Raw genomic sequence first — 21,634 nt, 5'->3', positions numbered from 1 at the left:
TTAGAACAATTTTTAGAAAAATCAAAAAAATTGATTAAAAACAGTTTAGTTTGAATGCCAGAAATCAGACTCAAAAGTTTTGTTCTAAGGCAATTTTGGAGGATTTTTAAAATCTTAATTCACTTTACTGAACAGTGTACTTTTAAAGTCCTCATCCACACCACTGGACACAAAATGTTGGAAAGTGGGTTATTAGTAGTGGTGAATATATATCTACTACTGGTAATAAGGCCACTAACACAATATAGGGCTCAGTATAGGTCTTAGAAAATTATTCCCATGATCAACCCTTGGTAGCTTGGCTGTGAGCAGGCAGGTTTAACTTCAAAGACAGGTATGTAAAGCATTTAAAAACACTAATTCATTAAATAATTAAGACACAACACACAAAAATCCAACACTAATTTATAACCAGCATTTCCAATGCAAGTGGTCTCGCCTTTGGCACCTTATATGTATTTAGCTATGCAGCACATTATCCTGGGTGCTGAAACATCTACTGTTCTTTAACATGGAGGGAACGTAAGCACCAAACTGCGTGACACGCCAGGTATGGGAACACATGGAGAGAAATATTGCCTTTTAGCGGGAAATGGTATAGTCCAAAGCTCTGTTTTTTTAAATAAATTTTTATTGAAGAAAAGAGAGTGGCATTACAAATATCAGGTGTCACACTATAAATACAATTCAAGAATGGGTGAGGGGATGCAGCCTCGCATACAATCGGTTATAAAGGATCATACGACGCCATCATAATTACGCATTAGTTACGCATATGAAAGGATAAACAACTTTTAGGCGATCTAGAGCGATTACCATCCACAAGGCCCACCCATCGGGATACAGGAGAATCAGAGGCAGTGTAGACACGATATACGGGTAAAATCAGTGAAGGATAAACAGCCCGCCACTCGAAGGGAGAAAAAGAAAGAAAATAGGACCATAGAACAAAACAAAGGCAAAATAATAAACCCCCCCGAAACCCCCACCCTGCACCCCTGCAATGGCTACGGCCTCCCCCACTAGCAGCGTGCCTGTCTCCCAGAAACTTGCCCTAATAGTAGGAAAGAAGCGGAGGAGGAGAATTACAACACACTCCCGGTCTCCCTTACCCCCCGCCAAAAGCGACCACCCCGAAACATATCAAATGCAATATGAGGCAAAGTAAGTAATCAAACCGGGAGAGTACAAGAAACACCACCCAACTCCCATTACATTATAGGTCACAATCCCGGCATCAGATAAAGATATTCTATCAAGCCCTAATAGTCAGATTCAACCCTGGCCAGTGCAGTTCTTTATAGTAGCCCCTATCACCCAAACCACAATCACAATGGAAAAATCAAAGCGTTCATAAAAGTTCAAGTCAATGGAATCGGATCGAAAACAGGATAAGAGTTCACGATATCCACAGATCAGGCGAGGAAAGGTGAGGAAGGATAGCGAAACTCTCCAATAGTCATTGAGGAACTTGTTGCAGCAAGTAAGACTGTCCATGGCGATGCTTGGCGGAATAGGGATCGAGCAGGGGAAGCTGACGATGATAATAGGCGCGCTATCTGTTATGCGAGAATCAGCAAAGCATAGGAAATCAGGTTTCCGCACGGGGACCTCAGACTCAAGCGTACACTGCTCCACGGGTACCACAGCTGGCTGAGAACATGCCAAAGCGTTGTCGTTCGGTCTCAGACAGATATTGTCCATTGTTACAAACAGTTTCTGGCACATGACTGTGATCTGCAAGTGGAGCGCCCCAATGGCGGCCATTACGGTCTGCAGCAATGGTGTGTCTTCCGTCCCCTCCATCCCCTCTAACGAAGCGACAAAGCAGGACTTGAACCCCGGAGGTCGGCTACTCCGGTGTAACAGGCACCCACAAAGCCGATGACAACAGTGGGCGCTCTCCGCCTTGCAATATCGACACTTTCGCCGCTAGCGAGGGCCGGGCCCGTCCATCCCGGGAGGCTAGCGGAGTCTCCGGGCGTCGGACCCCCGACCACAGCACCGGAGCGTCCCTCTGCTGTGTCCTCCATATAAACAGTTCAAAGAGCAGCCATTCGATAAAGCAAATTGTGTCCCAGTTCAAGGGACCGGACGCAGCCCAGGTCCCGTGGCCGATGTTGATCAACTCTAACCCGGATGGGCTAGAAATCGAGGCCCCGGCTTCCACACTGAGTTAGGCCGAGAATGGAAGACGGCGTATCTTCGTGACCCGATAAGATGGAAATTTCGGGATTGCACCTTAAGAATCAGGAACACTTCATGTGCACGGGAGTCTGGTGCGAAGTAAGGATAAATTGCAGGATATACGAGCTGCTGGCGAAGGTCGGCGGAGCCGGGAGCTTACGCGGCCATCTTGCTTGCTAGCGTAGCTCCTCCCCAAAGCTCTGTTTTTAATATAAAATCAGGGCTTTCGGTGGTCATATCAATGAAAATACAAGATTTAAAAAACGAATATTATTGTCTACGGGTGCTCATAGAAGACAATTTCTATGGAATGGAATCTAGGAAATGGTAAAGTGATTCAGCAGAAAGCAATTCTGGTATTTTAATGACCTCTACTGGTCATTTTCTATCAAGACAGTTACATAGAGGCAGTTGAACAAGCAGAAAGCAATTCTGGTGTTTTACTGACCTTTACTGGTTGTATTCTACCAAGACAGTCAAATAGAGGCAGTTGAACAGAAAAAAAGTTCCTATGTGGAATCAGACAATGTACTAGGTGTGATCTCCAAAGCCCACAAAGTACATACACGTATAAGTATATACTAAAGTATATACAAGAGGTCTTGAATGCTTGACCTAAAAATAGGAAATATTTTATCTTTAAAATGACACCAATATGAAAAAACTCCAATGTAGAGAACCGGAGATATGATTTTTTTAAACATTTAGCAATATATAGCACATAGAAACCTATAGCGCCAGGAAATCCTCAGAGTCCGAGAATGAGAAGCAAGATGGCGGCCGCTTGAGGTGGCTGGTGCAGCACCCTGATCCGTGGATGGAAACAAGAAAATAAAACTTACCCAAATGCACTTATGGCCATTGATGCTTTGACAGACGCTCACCCAGCTCCCAGAGGCTGCACTAGAGTGGGGCTGATTTTGGGAAGCCTATTTACATTTAGACGTCTCGCTGCCGCCTCTCTAAACCACTCTGACTGCCCCTTTTTCCATCCCATGTCTGCGGCAGCAAGTATGGGCCCCAAGGCAGCAGAAGCAGCACAGAACAGGAAAGCTGCCCACCCCGCGACGACTACGACAGCGGGCTCGGCGGGGCAGGGGAATGAGGCCGCAGGAAGGCCATCATGGTGGCAAGGTGGAAGATATGCTCCTTCAGCCCGAAGGTGGAACTTCCTCTGAAGAGGAAGGGGAGAGATGGGGCAGCCGTTGTTTCGAGCCTGACGGCGGGTCGAAAGACACGATGCCGTGCAGTGATTCCGTATGAAGTAACGATTTTGGATTAAGATTAACAATAGGTGCGTCACCTATCATAGTGAGCACATGAGACCAGAACTTGGATCAGAATACGCATTTTGGGAATAAACCACGTCGTTTGCTGAGTAACTGCAGACTTTTAAGAAAAGTTGGAGATAAATAGAAGTTTATCCTTTTTGATTAATTACAGTTGTGGAACGATATCACACTATTTTGAAGTGAATGATACAGTGATCCGGGTACATTTGTAACCATTCTTATATTGGTGCATTGCGACTACTGCCCTGAGGTAGCCCTATTTAGGGCGAAACGCGTTGGCTGCTTTCTGGCTGGACTATTCCATCATCTTACGCCATATGTGGTCCAAGTATCCATTAGAGGATCATACTTACACCAGTGAGGAGTCCAGATTGTTTAGCTTGTTTTGCATTTTCAATTTTGAACCATTTATGGTGCTTTATTGAGTGTACTATAGTTGTGTGGTCTATTGGCAGTGGACCAGGGAGGTGGGCAACTTTGACCAAAGTTATAAAAGAGTGTCTTTAAAATTGTGTATAGCTAAATGGAGCGCCTTTTGATTATCCCCTACTGCCTTCTTGCTTGCTTTTAGGGCAGCCAGTAACCAACATCCGGCCAACCCGACGATGCTGGAGCTGTTGGAAGGTCCGGCTGGGAAGCAAGGGGGTCGGCAACTGCAACCACAGAAGTTTTGATATCGATAACTGCAGGCAAATGGAAAGCATTGTATGGTAAGGTGCTATCGGAGTATGGGATCCTTTCCATTCCGGACGAAGATAAATTGGCGCTTCCCCTTCTTCATCCTCGGGCCTCGTTAAGGAAGTGGGGAAATGTGTTGATGTAGGTTTCGAGAATACATAAAATATCGACAATCGTGTCACAAGCATGGGGAATGGTCCCCCAAGGGTCATGGGGAAGTCTTGAGTCTTGATCAGTTGGGAGGAGTCAGTGAGGTAAACTATGTACCCTTGAGCTGCCCTCCCTTAAACTGTTCCCTCCCCGGTGCACACAACATCATTAATCCTGACTTGGCAGAGTCCGCTTATGCAAGCAACAATCAATCCCCAAACTGCACTCAGTGACGAGTGACGCAGCCAGGAGGTGGGGGGGGGGCGAAGAGGAAGGGGGGGAAGACATTGGACATTATGATCTGGAAAAGGAGCCAAGTGACAGCTTCTTTTTGCTATCAGATGGGGCTGAATGGTCAGTGGAAGGGTCAGGTTCCTCTGCTGGATCTAGCGAGATTGATAGTGACCCAGATAAGGTTAGAGGGGCTTGTGCTGTGACAGCACGAAGGTGGTTGAGAAGGCAGGTCGGCAAACAATAGAAGGTAAAGACTTATTATGGGACTATTCCCTCACTGACTACCTAATTGGATCTCCGCTTGTGCCCACACAGGATGCTGCTGGCTCCGATTCCCCCACACTGGATGCTATTTATCAGTCTATATTATTGCACCGAGAGGAAACTTGGCAAGATAGCTGCAAGGCCCAAACCACACTGAGGAAAATTCAGGATGCGGTTAGAAAACTGGCTATGGTATGCAATACTGTTGCAAAGTCATTCTGTGCACTGGGCACCCCCCCAACTTTTTGCTGACTGATGCTGGTGGTAACTGATTTTGACTGACCCTGGGCTGTGCCTAAACAGGCCCAGGGCCATGGCTAAGCTGAAAGGAACACATTAGAATACAGTTAAAACACCCAACATACACTAGGGTACACTATGGTACGGTGAGGTACCCATGTAATTGGCTTGACCTACCCCATAGGCCCCTATTATATAATAGGGCAGGGGATTGGAACCACCTAGAAGTCCCAGGTACCCTGGGGTATGGCAGTTTAGAGGCCAGTAGCTTTTTCTGCACTAGCATGTGTGCAGTGCTGAAGGTCAGTTTAAAAGCCCCACTGGTTGCCAGGACTGCTTTTAAACAGTAAATTGTGCCCAAACTCGGCTTTGGTGGTAGGGGCACTTACAAATGGAAAACCTACAATGTTTTGGCATATTAGGTACCCCCAGGGTCTCCCCATGATATCCCAAGGGTGTGGGGGGGGGGGTCAGTTATCTATAAGGTACATCCTTATAAAATGAGTTTTTATATGCCTGGGTAAAGTGAAATTTCACATTTCACTCCCCACATTGTGTTAAAGTGCTGCTCAATTCGACTTTAATGCTAGGAGCACTGGGTGAGGAGGATCTGCAATATTGCCACAGATTCAGAACCCCTAAAGTCTCCCTTAGTTGCACAGGGGGTGGGAGTCCTGTAGAAATTAGGGAACTACTTATAAATTATGTTTTTATAAGCCCTGGTGCTAGAAAACTGGCCCAAGTCATTTTCCCAATTGCAAATCCCATGGCCATTAGGTTAACATGGCAGGGAGTTATTAAAGAATAACTCCTGATAGGAAGGGGATAGAGCTACCTTTCAAACTCTTACTAGAATGGTAAGGAAAAATCCAACAATATTATATTGAATTTCTCCTAAAGTGTACATACAAGAAGTTAGAAGACTTTCTTGTTTGTAAGTCCAAATTCAGCCTTCCAGTGGTCTGCTCTGATTGGTTAGAGTTAAGTGGATTAACCAGGCTGCTTTGAAGAGGTGATAAAGAACCCCTTGGGTTAACAACTCTACTGGGAGGGCAGGGTACTAGTCTATAGGAATGCCAGGCCAGGGGGTGGAGTCATAAACCATGCTCTTCAAAGGCAGAAGGGAGACCTGAGTTTCAATTTCACTCTTACACTCTTGACCCAGAGTCAGGGTTAGGCTTAAGGAGGGTATGTGCAGATGGTAGGGGGAGAGTCCATGGAAATAAGCCATCCCAGGGGGTGTGTTTAGACAGCTCTTACCTCCTTGCTGGAAAATCAGCCATTATGGATTTAGAAGATTGGTGCACCCTGGGACAAAGTAATGCCACATTCTACAGGATGTGGTCATAACTATGAAAAGTTACCCTGCTCTCATTGATCAGAAGTGACCTGGTGCTTGACCCAGAGAATTTTGAATAAGTATCTGAGAGGGGCAGATCCCTCCAGATCTGCTGCTTGAAACTTACTGAAGCAAGAAGTGCCCTGCTGAGAAGTTTTGCTGTGCAAATATTTCTAAGGCCTGACCTCTGAAGACTGCACCAACTGATACTGCAGCCCTGTGGATTCCCTTGCTGCAAAAAGACTAAAGAGTGGACTCCCTGCAAGCGAGAGATTAACAGAGCTCACCTGGACATCCCCATAAAGAATCCCCAGCCTGGAGTAACAGTGGATTTGTAAGGGTTGTGTTCAATTGGATTGCGGAATTGAAGTTTCACACTTTCAAGGACCCTCTTGGAGATTCCAGAACCTTGGATTGTGTGTTGGATACTTTGGGACGCGCAAGAAGAACTTCAGGAGGGAGTTCTAACTGGACCCGCCTGCTGGAGAAGGCGCACAGCACATTTGGTGAGATTCTCCAGAACAATTTTTAAAGGTGTCCCTGCCAGAGAAAACAAAATATCTAAAAGGGGCACTGTTGGTTTCTAAGCACTAGAAAGTGCCTAATCTTTACAAATTCATATATCTGGTTCCCTACAGTGGATTTGTTTTCGTTTTGGTGTCATTTAAAAGATAAAAATATGACCTATTTTTATAAATTGGTGTTGGATTTTTATTTTGTGTTGTGTCTTAATTATTTACTGAAATGGTGTTTTTAAATGCTTTACATATCTGTCTTTGAAGTTAAGCCTGTCTGTTCACAGCCACGTTACCAAGGGTTGAGCATAGGAATAATTTTCTAAAACCTATGCTGGGTCTTACCATGTGTTAGTGGCCTTATTGCCAGTGGCAGACCTACATTTGCCCCGACCAATAACCCACTTTCCAACAACTACCATTGGAGAGCGCTTGACAGATCTCGAAACAAGAACCACTGCGGTAGCAACAGATCTGCCAGTCACCCGTGTACGTTCAGAGGCACATGAATTCCAGCTTACTGACATACAATGGAAACTTGAAGAACAGGAGAACCGTCAGAGGCGAAATAACCTCCGCTTGCTACAGGTCCCAGAAGGAATCAAACGCACAGACACTCGGGCTTATGTTGTGGAACTTCTACGAACTGCCTTCCCAGAGCTAACTGGATGGGACTGGTCACAAGAGGTGCAGTGAGCCCATAGAGTACCCTTCGTCTTGAGATAACGAGTTAGAGAGGACTCTTAAGCCACAGGCTATCTTGGTGTATTTTGGAAACTTTCTCCTAAGACAATCAATCTTCGAGATAGCAAGGCCTGAAACGAAGCGATCCAGTGATGTCTCGTTCTTTGTCCGACCCGACTTTAGCCACATCACGGTTGAAAGACGGTGGTGGTTGCGGCAGCTAATCAAGCCTTTTCTGGACCAAAATGCACAGGCATATTTGGTTAATCCTGTGATTGGGGGGCACATTTTTTTGTATCTGAAATTAAGGCAAAGGAATTTCTACTTGATATTAAACTATAAGAACATGGCTTATCACAAGGTTAATCTTTGCTTATACTATTATCTGGCTCCTCTTTTTTTCCTTTTTTCTTTTCCCTTCTCTCTTCTCTTTCTGTTCTCTTTTTTTAGATGTGTTCTACGAAAGGTCTTTATAAGGGGAATTGGAGACTTATTTAGTGGCCGAACCTGCTGGGATTTGCTGTTAGATTTAGGGCTTTGTACTTTTTACTGGAATAAGAATTGTGTGTATTAACTCTCCCAGGTCACAGGTGCTGCTTCCATCTCTTCACAGACCGCTGCTAGGTCTGGTTGCTTCTCAGTGTAGGGGGCGTTACAGGGGTTGGAGGAGGTAGCGGAATTTGGGGCTTTTGGGGCAGAAAGATTTGGAATGGTTGGATGGAGGAAGAGGGTTTGGGTATGGGTACCGGTAAGAGGGGAGGAGCTCAAAAATTCTACCCAGAGATGGAGTAATAAGGATTATATTGAATTTTTACTTAGTACGGCTGAGAGCATGAATGGTATGTTATTTCGACAGTTTTTAGATGGGTAAAATAACTATATGTTCGGTTAATGTGGGAGAACTGAATAATAAAACGAAACGATCAAGAGTAGCCGAGTTTTTGAGGGCCGCTGCCGCAGATATCGTATGTTTGCAGGAGACGCATATTCCATGGGGGAGGAGGGAGCTACTATCAATTAGAGGGTATATTCTGTTGATATGCTCCTCCCAGAGTTCTAATATCAGGGGAGTGGCCATTTTAGCTAAACCTAAAATGGGGTCAATAAGGCGTAATTTGGCAGGCAACATAGGAAGGTGGGCTCTGGTTGAGCTGGAGGTAGGACTAATCGTATGTACCAATTATGGGTCAAACCAAGATGATTCTAAAGTGTTGGAAGATCTTGAGGTGGAGCTAGCATCTTGGCCCTGCCCGCTGGTTGTTTGCGGAGAATTGAATATACATCAAGCTATTGGGAGCTCTTTAGTTTCACAATACCAGGGGAAAAAACCTTGAGTTTATAGGGCCCTGTCTTCATTCGTGGCTAGTCATGGCATAGCAGACATCTGGAATATAAAACACCCCACTCTTCCGGGCTATACCTATTAGTCCTGCCCGCACAAGAAGTATGTCCGGCTGGTCTATTTCTTAATAACAGGGGGCCTGTTAGATAAAGTGTGGATCAGGAAGCTCCCAAGGATAATTTCAGATCACAGCTCCTTGGTTTTAGAGGTAGCACTTCATAGGAACTTAAAGCAACAAAATAAATGGACCTTTGATAGGAAACTCTTGGTGGACACAACCTTTGTGGAACATACAAAAAACCGAACACTTGGTTATTTTGACACTAATAGATATAGCGCCTAGCGGGGCATAGTCTGGGATGTTTTTAAAGCAGGCTTGAGGGGAGATATTATTAGCTTTGTTGCTCAGACTAGGAGGCAGCGAGCTGAAAAGGAGAGGTTGCTGGGTCAACTAGCCGAAGTAGAACAGGAGCATGTGGCTAGGATTACCCCGGGGTTAGTAGTAGTGCAAACCCAGTTTAGAATTCTAATGCTCAAAGCAGAGATAAATAAATACTATCCTCAGAGAATAGCTGAAGAGTATCAGACACATAACAATAAGACCTACGAGTATGGTGAATCAGTAGGGAAAATACTCGCCCAACGCACAAGACCAAAATTATCAAGAAATAGGATAGCCACAATTAAAAGAGACGGGTCAATGTTTTCAGAGGTTAAGGATATAGTTCATGTGTTCCAAGAATCCTACGAGGATTTATGTAAGAAAAAATAAATACGCGCTCCGGGACACCTTTCGTTTAGTGTCCGGACCAGACCTAGGCAAGTCTAGACCTAGCCACCAGGAATGAACTGGAAGCTGATATCTAACTCGAAGAGGTTTAAACAGCATTACATCAGTTACCCACTGGGAAAGCAGCCTGTATGGATAACATTCCTCTTGAGTTCTATAAAGCACTTCAATTAGAGATAGCCCCTCTTCTATTAGACTTGTTTCTGGGAGTTGAACGTAATGGGCTACCCCCGGAGTCATGGAAAGGCACGGATATCATAATCTTCCCTAAAAAGTACAAGCCCCTGGATAGGCCTACTTTGTACTGACCAATATCTTTGATAAACACGGATGCCAAGATATACTCTAAAATCCTGGCGAGTCGGCTGGGGAGGGTTGTAGCTCGTCTGGTATCACCCTTGTAGCATGGTTGTATACCCGGCAGAGGAACAACTGACCATATAAGGCGGGCTATAACGCTATTAGATGTACGGCGGAGACAGGGGGACAGATGGCTATGGTCCTCCTTGAAGCCGAAAAGGCTTTTGAACGGGTGGCTTGGAATTGTTTGTAGAATGTATTAGAATCAAACAGTTTTGGCCCCCAAGTGATCACCGCTATTAAAGCCATGCATCTAGATCTGCATCTAACTAATAGGTGAAGAGTCATAAATCATAAATCCTGTTTTGTTTGCCCTTTATATAAATCCGCTGATTGAATATATGTCATTGACCCCTGCTACATGCGTATTGGATACCAGGGATATTCCTTGTCATAAGCCATTTGGCTCTCTTGCTCTCCACAGAATGTTTATGTGATAACACTGACCAACTGTTTTCTTTTTTGTAAAGGTTTTGTTGTATAGCCTTTTAGGTCCCTAATGTAATTTTCCCTATCCATGCCCTTATATAGATATAAAATACCGTATCCTTATATAGACATGGAAATCATAACCATATTAAGACATAACTCAAGTAGTCCTAATACGGCTTGGCTACTTTCACCAATTCCGAAAATCTACAACGATTTCTTGGAAAAACCTGCCTTCAGCAGTCAGGGACTTCCCCCTGCATGAATATTAAGTTATCCAAGAAATCATGGAGTTTTCAGAGAATTAAGTCTCTGATGACGTTATTATGTCCAATCGTACGTCAAACTCGGCACCTTCAAGGTATAAATATGCCCACACTTGTCCAAACAAACACACGGTGGTTTGGAGCAGTTCGACTATCTACTTGCCCGACGTGCCCTGCTGCAGCAAGTGCCGAAGGAAGCCGACCCTCCAGCTGACGCACTGAGAGACGCTGTACTTCCTCCAGCCGAGAGATTCAGCTCCAGTGTTTCCAGGCTACCCTTGTGGGTAGCTGGGAAATCGAGTCCTGAGAGAGAGAGATACAAGACCTCCTACATTCTAAACCAAGGTACGGAGCTGATTAGACCCTAACAGAATTCTTGGAATAGATTCTTGGCAACTAATACTAAAACTAGGCTACACCTCACTTACTTCTTCCCTTGTACTAGACCTACGTTAGGTACACCGGGGTAGGCGTATTTTAGAAGCACCAGTTGAGGACTTTTAGTCATTATTTATCACTGTATGTATTTTATGCATTTTAGGTATCTTATGGCTTAGAAACCATATCATGCTTTTACAGTACTATTTTATAATGGGCGGAGCTAGCCACGAAAAGAGATGGCCGCGCTTTGAGCGAGCTCCTCGAGGAGGCCTTATAAATCATCCTTATCCTGCACAGAAATGGGGAACTTCAACCCAAAATAGCTGCCGAAGCTGCACAAACATATACCACGCATTCGCCGAAAAGCTGAAACCGGTATTGTGAAAAACGAAAAAGTTACAGACCTGGAAGCTGGAGAGGCCTGCTGGGGACTGGGCAGAGCGGAGCATCGGCCTGGAGCAGTGACGCAGGCTGAGACGTACAGCACGTGCGCCGGCTGGAGGTGAGCTGTGTGACCGCGAGCTGAGACAGGGGTGCCGGTGCTCTGGAGCCAGGTCGGGGCCACTGCGCCCCCCCAACCCCATCCCCCCCCTCTCCGCACTCTAAATTGGGGCAGCAGCGTGGAGAAGAGGTGATATTTCCTGCATCGCGGCCGCACTGCGCCGATTATACAACAACAGCAATTTGGCAGGCTGGCAGATAAAATAGACGACGCGTTGCGGCCTGGAAAGTACTCGGCAGTACAGAGGCAATAGCCAGAGGACTTGCACGATACTAGGCAACGGCTCGGTGGGGCGCGGTGCACACAGCCAAGCAGTGGGTGATTTGAGAGGGAGGGGGCGAAATCTACCGCGACGGCCCAATGGATCCACAGTGAAGTAGAAGTCACCAACAAATATAAGCTGCCCCTCAGAGTAGGAAGATAAAAGTAATAAGCGAGCGGCGGGAGAGGTCGGCCCATCCTTAAGGAATCATAAGCCCAGCAGGCGCTCAGTGCTCATTACACTGCAATACACCGGCATGCACAGGACGCTGTAGAAGGGTGGAGAAGTGCATTGGTGACCTGAGGAGCACACACAGAGGCGGAGTTGGGGAGCAAATCGGAGGCCTGGTGCACAGTGGAAGTGCAGATCACCGGGACTGCGTACAAGGGGGACACGCATATTTCCCCAATCACCTGAAGAGGAAGCGACCAGTTCAGGAAGAGTAGCAGGCTGAAAGCAAAGCATGAATAGGTAACAAAGCCGAGATTGGCAAACTAATACAGGGACGCTGAACACAGAGCGGGCCAGCAAATAGCCAGAAACCACACACAGTAAGAGTCACCCAAAACACAGGGAAAGTACACCATCTGCAGGAGGCGTGCTTAGCCAGATTTGGGAGACGGGAGGGCAGATACCGACCCACCGCTACAATGGGCAAACCAGATAAAAATCAGCCCAAAATAAACTTTGAGGCTTCCAAAAAAGCCCCAGAACAGCCAGAAGTAGACCAGCAGGCGCTCCCGCCGATATTGTCGCAAACAGGAGGGATCCCAGCGGATACTGTCCAATCAATGTTCCTCTCTATACAAACCGCATTATCAAACTTCGATGGCAAAATTGACACTCTCACATGGTAGACCGCATCTCTGAGCGACTAGACCGCCGTACTGAACAAATCGACATGGCGGAATGGAGAATATCGGATGTGGAAGACACTAACAACCAACTGACAGCTAAACAATCGGGGAATAGACAACCAACTGGCGGCGCTAGCTTCAAAAACAGAGGATTTGGAAGCGAGTGCTCGAAGAAGTAACATACGCATTATGGGAATTGCGGAAACCACCAACACAGGCCCAATGGAGAAATATGTGGAACAACTCCTGACTACGCTGTTGGGCAGAGATACCTTCTCGGGTGTGTTTCTCAATGACAGGGCCCACAGATCCCTGGGCCCCTAAACCACCATTGGGCACCGGACCAAAGACCCATAATTGCCAAAATACTAAACTATCGTGATAGGGATGCAGCATTGAGGAAAGCGAGAGAACTGGGAACATTACACAAGAAGGAATGGACATAGCCCTCTCCCCAGATTTTACCCAAACAGTACAGGAAGCGAGGAAAAAGTACGGAACGGCAAAACAACAACTGCATGAGCTACAAATCCCCTACGCTATGCTGTACCCTGCACGACTAAAGATAACAGATGAAGGCGCAACAAAAATCTTCAATGAACCCAAAGACATTATGAAATACCTACAATTGAAAAAAAACGAAAGGAGAGCGCAGGAGATCGCCACGGGATAGACCCCAGGAGAGAGAAACCATGTCAGACGTGGAGTAAGAACCTTTGAATGCACATAAACGCCTCAAACTCACGTGAGACGTAATGGCTAACGATATATTGTGAATTGTTGAGATAAAAGAAAGTGAACTACTTGCATACATAGTGATGGGGACAAGGTCACTGGCAAACGACAAGGCGCAGAGATACGATGAGGCCTGGTCAAGACAACACACCCTGAGACATGGTCCAGGACACCAGATAAGTCCCTGCTGGGAAGTAGTTATACTTGTTAATGCCACAATAAGGTAGTGACTCAGAAACACACGATGTTAATGTTGATTAGAATGAGTGTTGAAATATCCAACTGAATAATAGAGAAGGGTTGAAGTTCACAACAAAGTGCAAATATATGTTCATGTATGGCCCCCCCCTTGTTACAAACAACAAGGGGTAGAGTCACGGCAGCTCTTGCCCACTTGTGTACATCACAACTGTTATTGTTTGGGAAGTTTTATTGGTATATGTACCGGGGGGTAGGAGGGTATAAGGAAGGGGAAGGGAATATGTCTTCGTTGAGGGAAAAGAGACGGAGTGGGAGGGGGCAAACATGAAACTCACCAGCCAGCTGTGGTTGGTTGTAGCGATAGACTTCAATACTCCATGTGTTCTGCATCCCTGCATCCCTGCAAACTCACAAGATTAGAAAGAAAAAGTAACAGCTGACTATGGCAACTACTTTGAGACTGACTAGGACACTGTCCTTTCTAACATGGAATGTGAGAGGATTTCAAGATCCACGGACGATTAGAAAAGTGATCGCTTATATAGATAGGCATAAGGTAGATGTAGCCTGCCTTCAGGAGACACATATGACACCCCTACGGGAATGCAGGATTGGATACAAATGGGCACAGATACGTGTAGCGTCATCATATTCAAATTACGCCAGAGGGGTGTGCTGATAATGTTTAGACGTAACATCCCCTTTACTCTCATAGATACGGTAACTGATGACCAAGGAAGGTATGTCATTTTGCGCGGCAATTTTGGCGGCACAGATATCACAATTCTCTCTGTATACTTGTCTAATGTGGATGACCCACAATTTTATGAGACCATCTGCACCAAACTAAGAGGCACACAACCGACGGATATAGTATGGGGGGGTGATTTTAACACTTGCTTAGACCCAGCATTAGACAGATCAGCTAGTACCGATAGACATGCCAGACGATCGGCCAGAGCCTTATTGGACGGAATGGACGATGGGGCTCTGGTGGATGTGTGGCGGCTGCGACATCCGGGCACTAGAGAAGGTACGTGTACCTCACTGACTCATAACACCTGGTCAAGGCTAGATTATTGGCTAACCACACGAGAGGTCAGTACATGGGTAACAGCAGTGGAACATCTGCCCAAAACGCTATCAGATCACTCCCCAGTAGGTATGGAACTAGCGATAGCCACACACACACCGAGGCAATTTACATGGTGACTCCAACAATCAGCACTGAAAGATCAAATTTTCAATAGCGAACTGCGCCAAGCCTTTATAGACTTTTTCCAGATAAATGAGGGGTCGGTAGACAGTGCGCGGTTGCTATGGGAGGCGTTTAAGGTTACCATAAGGGGACACTGCATTGCGAAACACGCAGGGATACTTAGAGACATTAGAAAACAACTGGCCATGGTGGAAAAGGATATTCAAAAGTTGGAAGCTGAATATGCACACCACAGGACACCATCCTAGCTGAAATAAGATGCAAAGTTGACACATACCACAAATTCGCGGATACAGAAGTAAAATATCTATCAAAACACCACAGAGCCAGGGCATATGGTGAGGGAGGTAGACCAGGCAGAGTGGTCTCGCACAAGATCAACTCAATACGAAATAACACTCAAATAACACACATATTGAATGATCAAGACGAAATGGTATACGACACCCCAGACATTCTAGAAAGTTTCCAGACTTTTTACTCCACGCTCTACACCACACAATCAAGGCAAGACATACATGATTATCTGGATGACATAGGACTAGCCTGGCTATCAGACACACATAGAAAATTCCTCGGACATCATCTCACAGAAGATGAAGTTAAGGACGCTATTAACTCGCTCCCAAATAACAAGGCTCCAGGACTGGATGGCCTAGCGGGTAAATTTTATAAGGAATACAGAGACTTATTATTACCACACTTAGCCCAAATGTATGAGGAATCGTACGAGGAGGGGACCCTCCCAGAGACGCTACGAGAGGCATTATTGATAGCGCTCCCAAAGCCAAGGAAAGATCTTACAAAATGTGAATCCAACCGCCCTCTTTCCCTTATAAACATAGATGTTAAAATCCTCGCAAAAATATTAGCTACTAGAATACAACTGCTTCTGGGATCCCTGGTGCTTCCAGATCAGGCAGGCTTCATCGCCACCATATCCACAACACAAAACCTATGAACCATATTCACAATGTACCAAAGTCTGAACCTGGACTTGCCAGCTGCAGCAGCGCTTCTAGACGCAGCGAAAGCGTTTGACTCAGTGGAATGGGAGTTCATGTTCACTGTCCTGACAAGAATGGGATTCCCACCCTCATTTTTAAAATGGATAGCCTTAGTATACCAAGAACCCAGAGCGAGAGTTCGAATTAACGGTAGCACCTCACAACACATGGACATAAGACGCGGAACTAGACAGGGTTGTCCATTATCCCCTATATTATCCACACTCATATTAGAACCACTGGCCTGTAAAATTAGACAGAAACACCCAGAAACGGCGCTGCAGTTCTCTCTTCGTCCTATTGGGATTTCGCTCTATGCAGACGACATGGTGCTGTACACTAGATATCCAGATACAAACCTGAATCAATTGATTAGGGAGTACATCAAATATGAACAATATTCTGGCCTAAGCATAAATTGGGATAAATCGGTGGTGATACCACTGACGGCAGAGACCCCGCAGCCCACGTTAGACTATCCATTAAAATGGGAGACAGGACCAATAAAGTATTTGGGAATATGGGTGCACCGAGATCCAGAGGTAGTGCTTAAAGAAAATTACGGAGTCGCCATGACCAAACTGGAAGAAACAGTAGAAAAGTGGATTAAACTTCCGCTATCGATAGCTGACAGAATCGCCCTACAGAAAAGGATAGTCTTACCCAGATTCTTGTACTTATTCTGGAACATCCCAGTGTGACTCACAAATGCGTTCTTCAGTAAGCTGCGCACGGTGCTCCAGCGCCTCGTGGGCGGGGAAACAACCGAGGGTAAGCTGGAAAACACTTACGAAACCCTATCACCTGGGAGGGTTCGCAGCTCCCGACCTACAACTATACTACTATTGCGCACAAGCACAACATGCACACTATTGGTTACACCCGCATGCACATATACCACATATAGCGGTGGAAACGGATAGCATCCAACCGAGAAGACTTACACAATATATTGCAGACCCTGTGAGTTACTATACCAATGACACGATACAACCAGTTAAATGCACATCAAGGGCATGGCACACACTGGCGACACAAGCACAAAAACTACCGCTTTATGCACCGGCACTCCCACTGGCGAATCATCCCAGACTGTCGGTCACACGTGAACAGAGGATGAACGGGGAACTAGGAGACATGGGCCTCCGACGATGGGCTCGGTGTTTCCACATAATACGTTTATATCCTTCCAAAGCCCATCTTTATGTGCCCACCAAACACCATTAAAAATGTTTGCCTATTACAGAGCTGCGATTAAAGACCTGTACGAAACGTTCCCGGCCGAACCGCCAACACTACAGGCCTTACAGATTATATTAACAGCGCCAACGCGCTCGAAATTAGTTACTAGACTGTATACAGCGTCCCAAAATGAACAGAAGGTGGAAACAAATAGATCGCTTATCAGATGGGAAGATCAGACGGGTAGGACTGTCTTCGAAGAAGAATGGAACTATAGCTGTGCGCAAATAAGCTTACTCGCATCCAATTGTAATTTGCGAATTATCCATTATAAATTTATACATCAAACGTACTATACACAGGTCAAGCTGCATAAGTTCGGGCTCAGAGCAGATGATAAATGTCAACAGTGCTACGCGCCTCAAGCTGATTTCCTACACATGTCATGGGCCTGCCCCGCCCTCAATGGGAACTCGCAAGAGGTGACGACAGCACTTACACACATGTTAACTGAACATATCCCGAATTCCCCATTGGTATGCCTGCTGGGCACGTACAGGATCAAACAGATTGGGAGGAGGAAGCTGCTGGCAGTGGCACTATTACTTGCAAAACGGCGTATAGCGATAAAATGGGGTAGCAAACGTCTGCCCAGATTCAAAGACTGGATAACGGATATGCTCTATTGTAAGGAAACACTAGGGACTTATGAGGAGGAACTACCTCAGACCACCAGACCAAAAGATTTCTGGCAACTGCTCGTAGACTACCTGCAGCAACAACAGGACGTGTCTTAAGATGCACCGAGTCAAGGCGCTTAGAAGCACTGAAGGACAACATACCCGAGTGTCGCTCTGGTTAACTAACCTCACATGTAAAGGTATCACTGATCTACTGTAAAACAGCTTAGAAATGTACGTCAGATGTCCTGGGTCAATGTTGCAAATGTAGAACTGCTGGGAAATATGCAAATGTCATTAATAGTAAAATGTTGCATGCTCAAAATCAGAACCAAATGTGATAAGAAAGGGGGATTGAAGAACACTGTATGTAAATGATTGATTGCTGCATACTAACTGTACATTGTTGCTGCTCTGGTGAAAAAAAAAAGTTTTCAAAATATGGAAAAAAAACAGTACTATTTTTAAATATTCTTCGTATTATATGCCCTGTACTTTACAGAAAGTATTACGATTGCAGCAGTTCATTTCTTATGCTTGAGAAAGAAGACTGTAAATAAATACCCTTTTATTGAAAACGCCTGTCTCTCTATTTCTCTGCACCTCTGGTGAAACAAAGCATGCACGATTGACTGAGTGAAATAACTATCTATTGTTTCCGCGACTCAAGAGATATATTTCTTATTCTTGGGAAACAAAGTTGTCATGTTTTAAGCGGTTGTCAGAAACTAATCCCTTCTTGCTTATTCAAGAAAGTTTCTAGTGACCTCTGAGCTAGCTGGCACACACACAATTAAGTTTTGTATATTTGGTAGAGACCTAGTTGACTTCAGTCCTACGTCTAAACTACAGGATAAACTATTCCAATGCGCAGAGCCTATTGGGAATATAGGAACTACACTACATGGCGCCCAACATTTGGTAAGGCGATAATTTAACGCTAGATACTAGAGTAACTTAGTCGTGCTTTTCACACAGACCCCTTTTTCCCGTAAAATAATCCAATAGACGTCTGGAGTGGGTTAAAGGATAAAATATCCGCTTTAGACTGAGTAGGACGAAAAAATCCTATGTATTAGTTTTTAGTTTGTTCAACGTTGAAGGATACAGTGTTCCAAAATATTGTGCACCTAATCTTTGTTTCCTTGAAAACTTGCTCTGCAAACTTTCATTAAACAATGCCGGATAACGGCGACAATAACGCAACCGGTGGAGCTGCAGTATATGCAACCCAGCCAGGTGTAGGTAGACGTTACAGGGTTTAATGAAGACGATGATGCTATAATCATCCGGGAAAACTTAAGGAAAACCATAGCTATAAAACTTATAGAAAATGGTCTATAACCCAGAGTCGGTAGAGTTATATTTGTCATAGAGGCACATGAATATCGGCAGACAGAGGTATTCTATTCATGGATTATCTTTTCCACAAGCAAATCCAACAACACATATGTTCCACTACTACAAAGAGGAGGAACCTCCAGCGGAATATATTCCTTTAGAGGACGTTGAAATTCCACTAACTTACCAAGAGCATCAGCTCTGGTTTAAAGGCGCCCTACAACATCAAAATCACATTACCAGGCTCGGTCCACTAGGTAGACTAGGAGCAACATGGCCGGTACTAGCCAACTATACACCACATCCTGACATTGAAACAATGACAGGTCCTGAACTATTAGCTCAGCTAAAACAGCTGATTAAAATACACAGGCAGTTGGTTCAATATGTCATGAGGACTTTAACAGTCCAACCAGCTGTAAGAATTCCACAGCACATCCCTTATCAAGGGAACACAAACAAAATTACACCACAGACTATACAGTCAGTCATTGGTAAATTGCCCGCAAAACGAGAACAAATTCCGTTCTGGCTAGCACAAAAAATTACTCAAATAGAGGCAGTATTCCCTGATAGTACACCTCATGAGAAACACAGGATTCTGACAATCTGTTTACCAATGGGGATTGCACCACATGGAGAGGACTGCGACACTTGGGGTACAGTCTTTGCTTCAATCTACACAAAAACACATGGTGTCCCGTCTATGGCGGTTATACCAGACGTTCTAAGACAGATTCAAAATCAATACGGTCCCGAACCTGCCTTGAATCTGGGTATGAAATTACTGAAGGATTTCATACAGGTCTCGGCTATACTATTAGCCAACATTAAAGGTGAAGCAGCATCCGCGGCGATCCGCCTAAAACTAAAAGAAACAGATATTACTGAGCAACCGTATGAGCTTGCCAGAATTATTGAAAAATCCTATGAAGAACTAGGAAGAGTTAGTTTGGGTGGGAAACCAGTAAAACCCCAACTAACTGAAAATCCTGAAAAAGTCTTTATTAAAAATAATCTCACTACTCCGAAAAAGAAGTGGGAAATCACTAAACAGACACTTCCTAAAGAGAAGCGTTCCCAGTCCAGAGGAAGGTCTCCTCAGCAGGAGCCCTCCAAAAAAAGTACAACCTTAGAAATAGGGATAATTTGAGAAAACCTGATAAATATCAAGATAATGATACACGTTCCTCTCGTACCTTTCAGACTTCCTCGCAGAAATCCGAAAGAAGAGGACGTTCAGAACAAAAAGAAGAACGAGTGAAGTCCAAAGACGAACAGCACGTTCCAAAAAATAAGAAAAGCCATTTTCCAAAAAAGAAGGTAGCACGTCTAAAGATCAGACATGCTGAGGATCTTAAGGACACAACTCAAGAACGGGGAGTGGGCCCAAACAATGCTAGACAGCGCAGCAGAGGTAACCATAGCTCGCAAGATCCTGAAGGATCATCTGGAGACAGTGGACTTGAATGAAAGCATCCAAGTTGAGACTGCAGATACCAGGGTTAGTCTACGACATAAGTTATATGAAATAACACTCCGGATGGAGGGTGACAAACCAAGAAAAATCAGAGCACTCTTTTGGGAGAAGCTCTCTAAGGGTTATGACATCCTACTAGCTGAACAAGACTGGCCACCTGAATTTGTCAGGGAGTGCCCACATAGCGAAGATATAATTATGCCAGCCTTCTCAAATCACATTCCAATTCATAAAAAATACACATATGCTAGGAAATGGGCTGTGGCCCAGGCCCCAGCACTATACAAAAATCATGTAGGATATGATGAGGATTCCCCTCACCATAAAATCCAGTTGAAAACTCAACCAACAATGCAAAGGCAATATCCTGTAAAACAGGACGCTAAAAAACAGGTCAGGGAGATTTTAAATCAACTTGAATACTAAGGGCTGATTGAAACATGCACCTCATCAATGAACAATCCTTTGTTTCCTGTCTCCAAACCAGACAATTCATATTGTCTAGTTTTGGATTACAGATATCTAAACTCCTGTTGCAAAACTTTTGCAGTACAAAACGCACATAGTGCAGCACTGATGAATAACATCGTGCTAAAAAAATATAAAACTACATTAGATATCTCAAATGGTTTCTTTTGCCAAAACATTGCACCTGAAAGCAGGTATTTGACCGCTTTCTCCATAATGGGGGCACAGCGACAATTTTGCCGTCTCCCCCAGGGACTCAAGAATAGTCCAGGGTTATTTTCAGCCAGAGTAACAGAGTTACTGCAAATGTACGATGATGAGGCATTGTCCTATGTCGATGACATCTATCTTACAGATGACGATTTGGACGTACACTTGAAAAAAGTGAACACCATAATACTTGGGTTTGCTTCTGTAGGGTATACATTCAAATTCAAGAAATCACGAATTGCCCATCTCAACCACCTATTTTTGGGATACGAGTTATCAAGTGAAGGCAAAAGCCTGGCAGCAAACTTTTTAGAGAAATGTGCACTGCTCCAACCTCCA

At 44.8% G+C, this 21,634-nt stretch overlaps 1 protein-coding gene across 10 annotated transcripts in view; it reads left to right on the top strand.

Annotated features, from left to right (window-relative positions):
- Window positions 1–21,634, top strand: part of LOC144829392 (uncharacterized) — a 392,836-nt gene that overhangs the window by 75,057 nt on the left and 296,145 nt on the right. For 5 of the 10 annotated variants that reach the window (XR_013610648.1, XR_013610647.1, XM_078688506.1 and 2 more), the window contains one exon: window positions 4,051–4,189. The exons of 4 other annotated variants lie outside the window; for them this stretch is intronic. Coding sequence is in view for 3 of the 6 variants with exons in the window: in XM_078688506.1 (XP_078544632.1) it covers window positions 4,051–4,189 (139 nt within the window). In the remaining 3 variants the exon portion in view is untranslated. Of the gene's footprint in view, window positions 1–4,050; window positions 4,190–4,856; window positions 8,091–21,634 lie in introns of those variants that run through there. One more of the 10 variants, XR_013610649.1, reaches the window with a different exon arrangement.

The sequence above is a fragment of the Lissotriton helveticus genome, chromosome 4_1 (assembly GCF_964261635.1).
Source record: "Lissotriton helveticus chromosome 4_1, aLisHel1.1, whole genome shotgun sequence".
NCBI classification, from domain to species: domain Eukaryota; kingdom Metazoa; phylum Chordata; class Amphibia; order Caudata; family Salamandridae; genus Lissotriton; species Lissotriton helveticus.
This window is presented reverse-complemented; position numbering and strand designations above follow the sequence as displayed.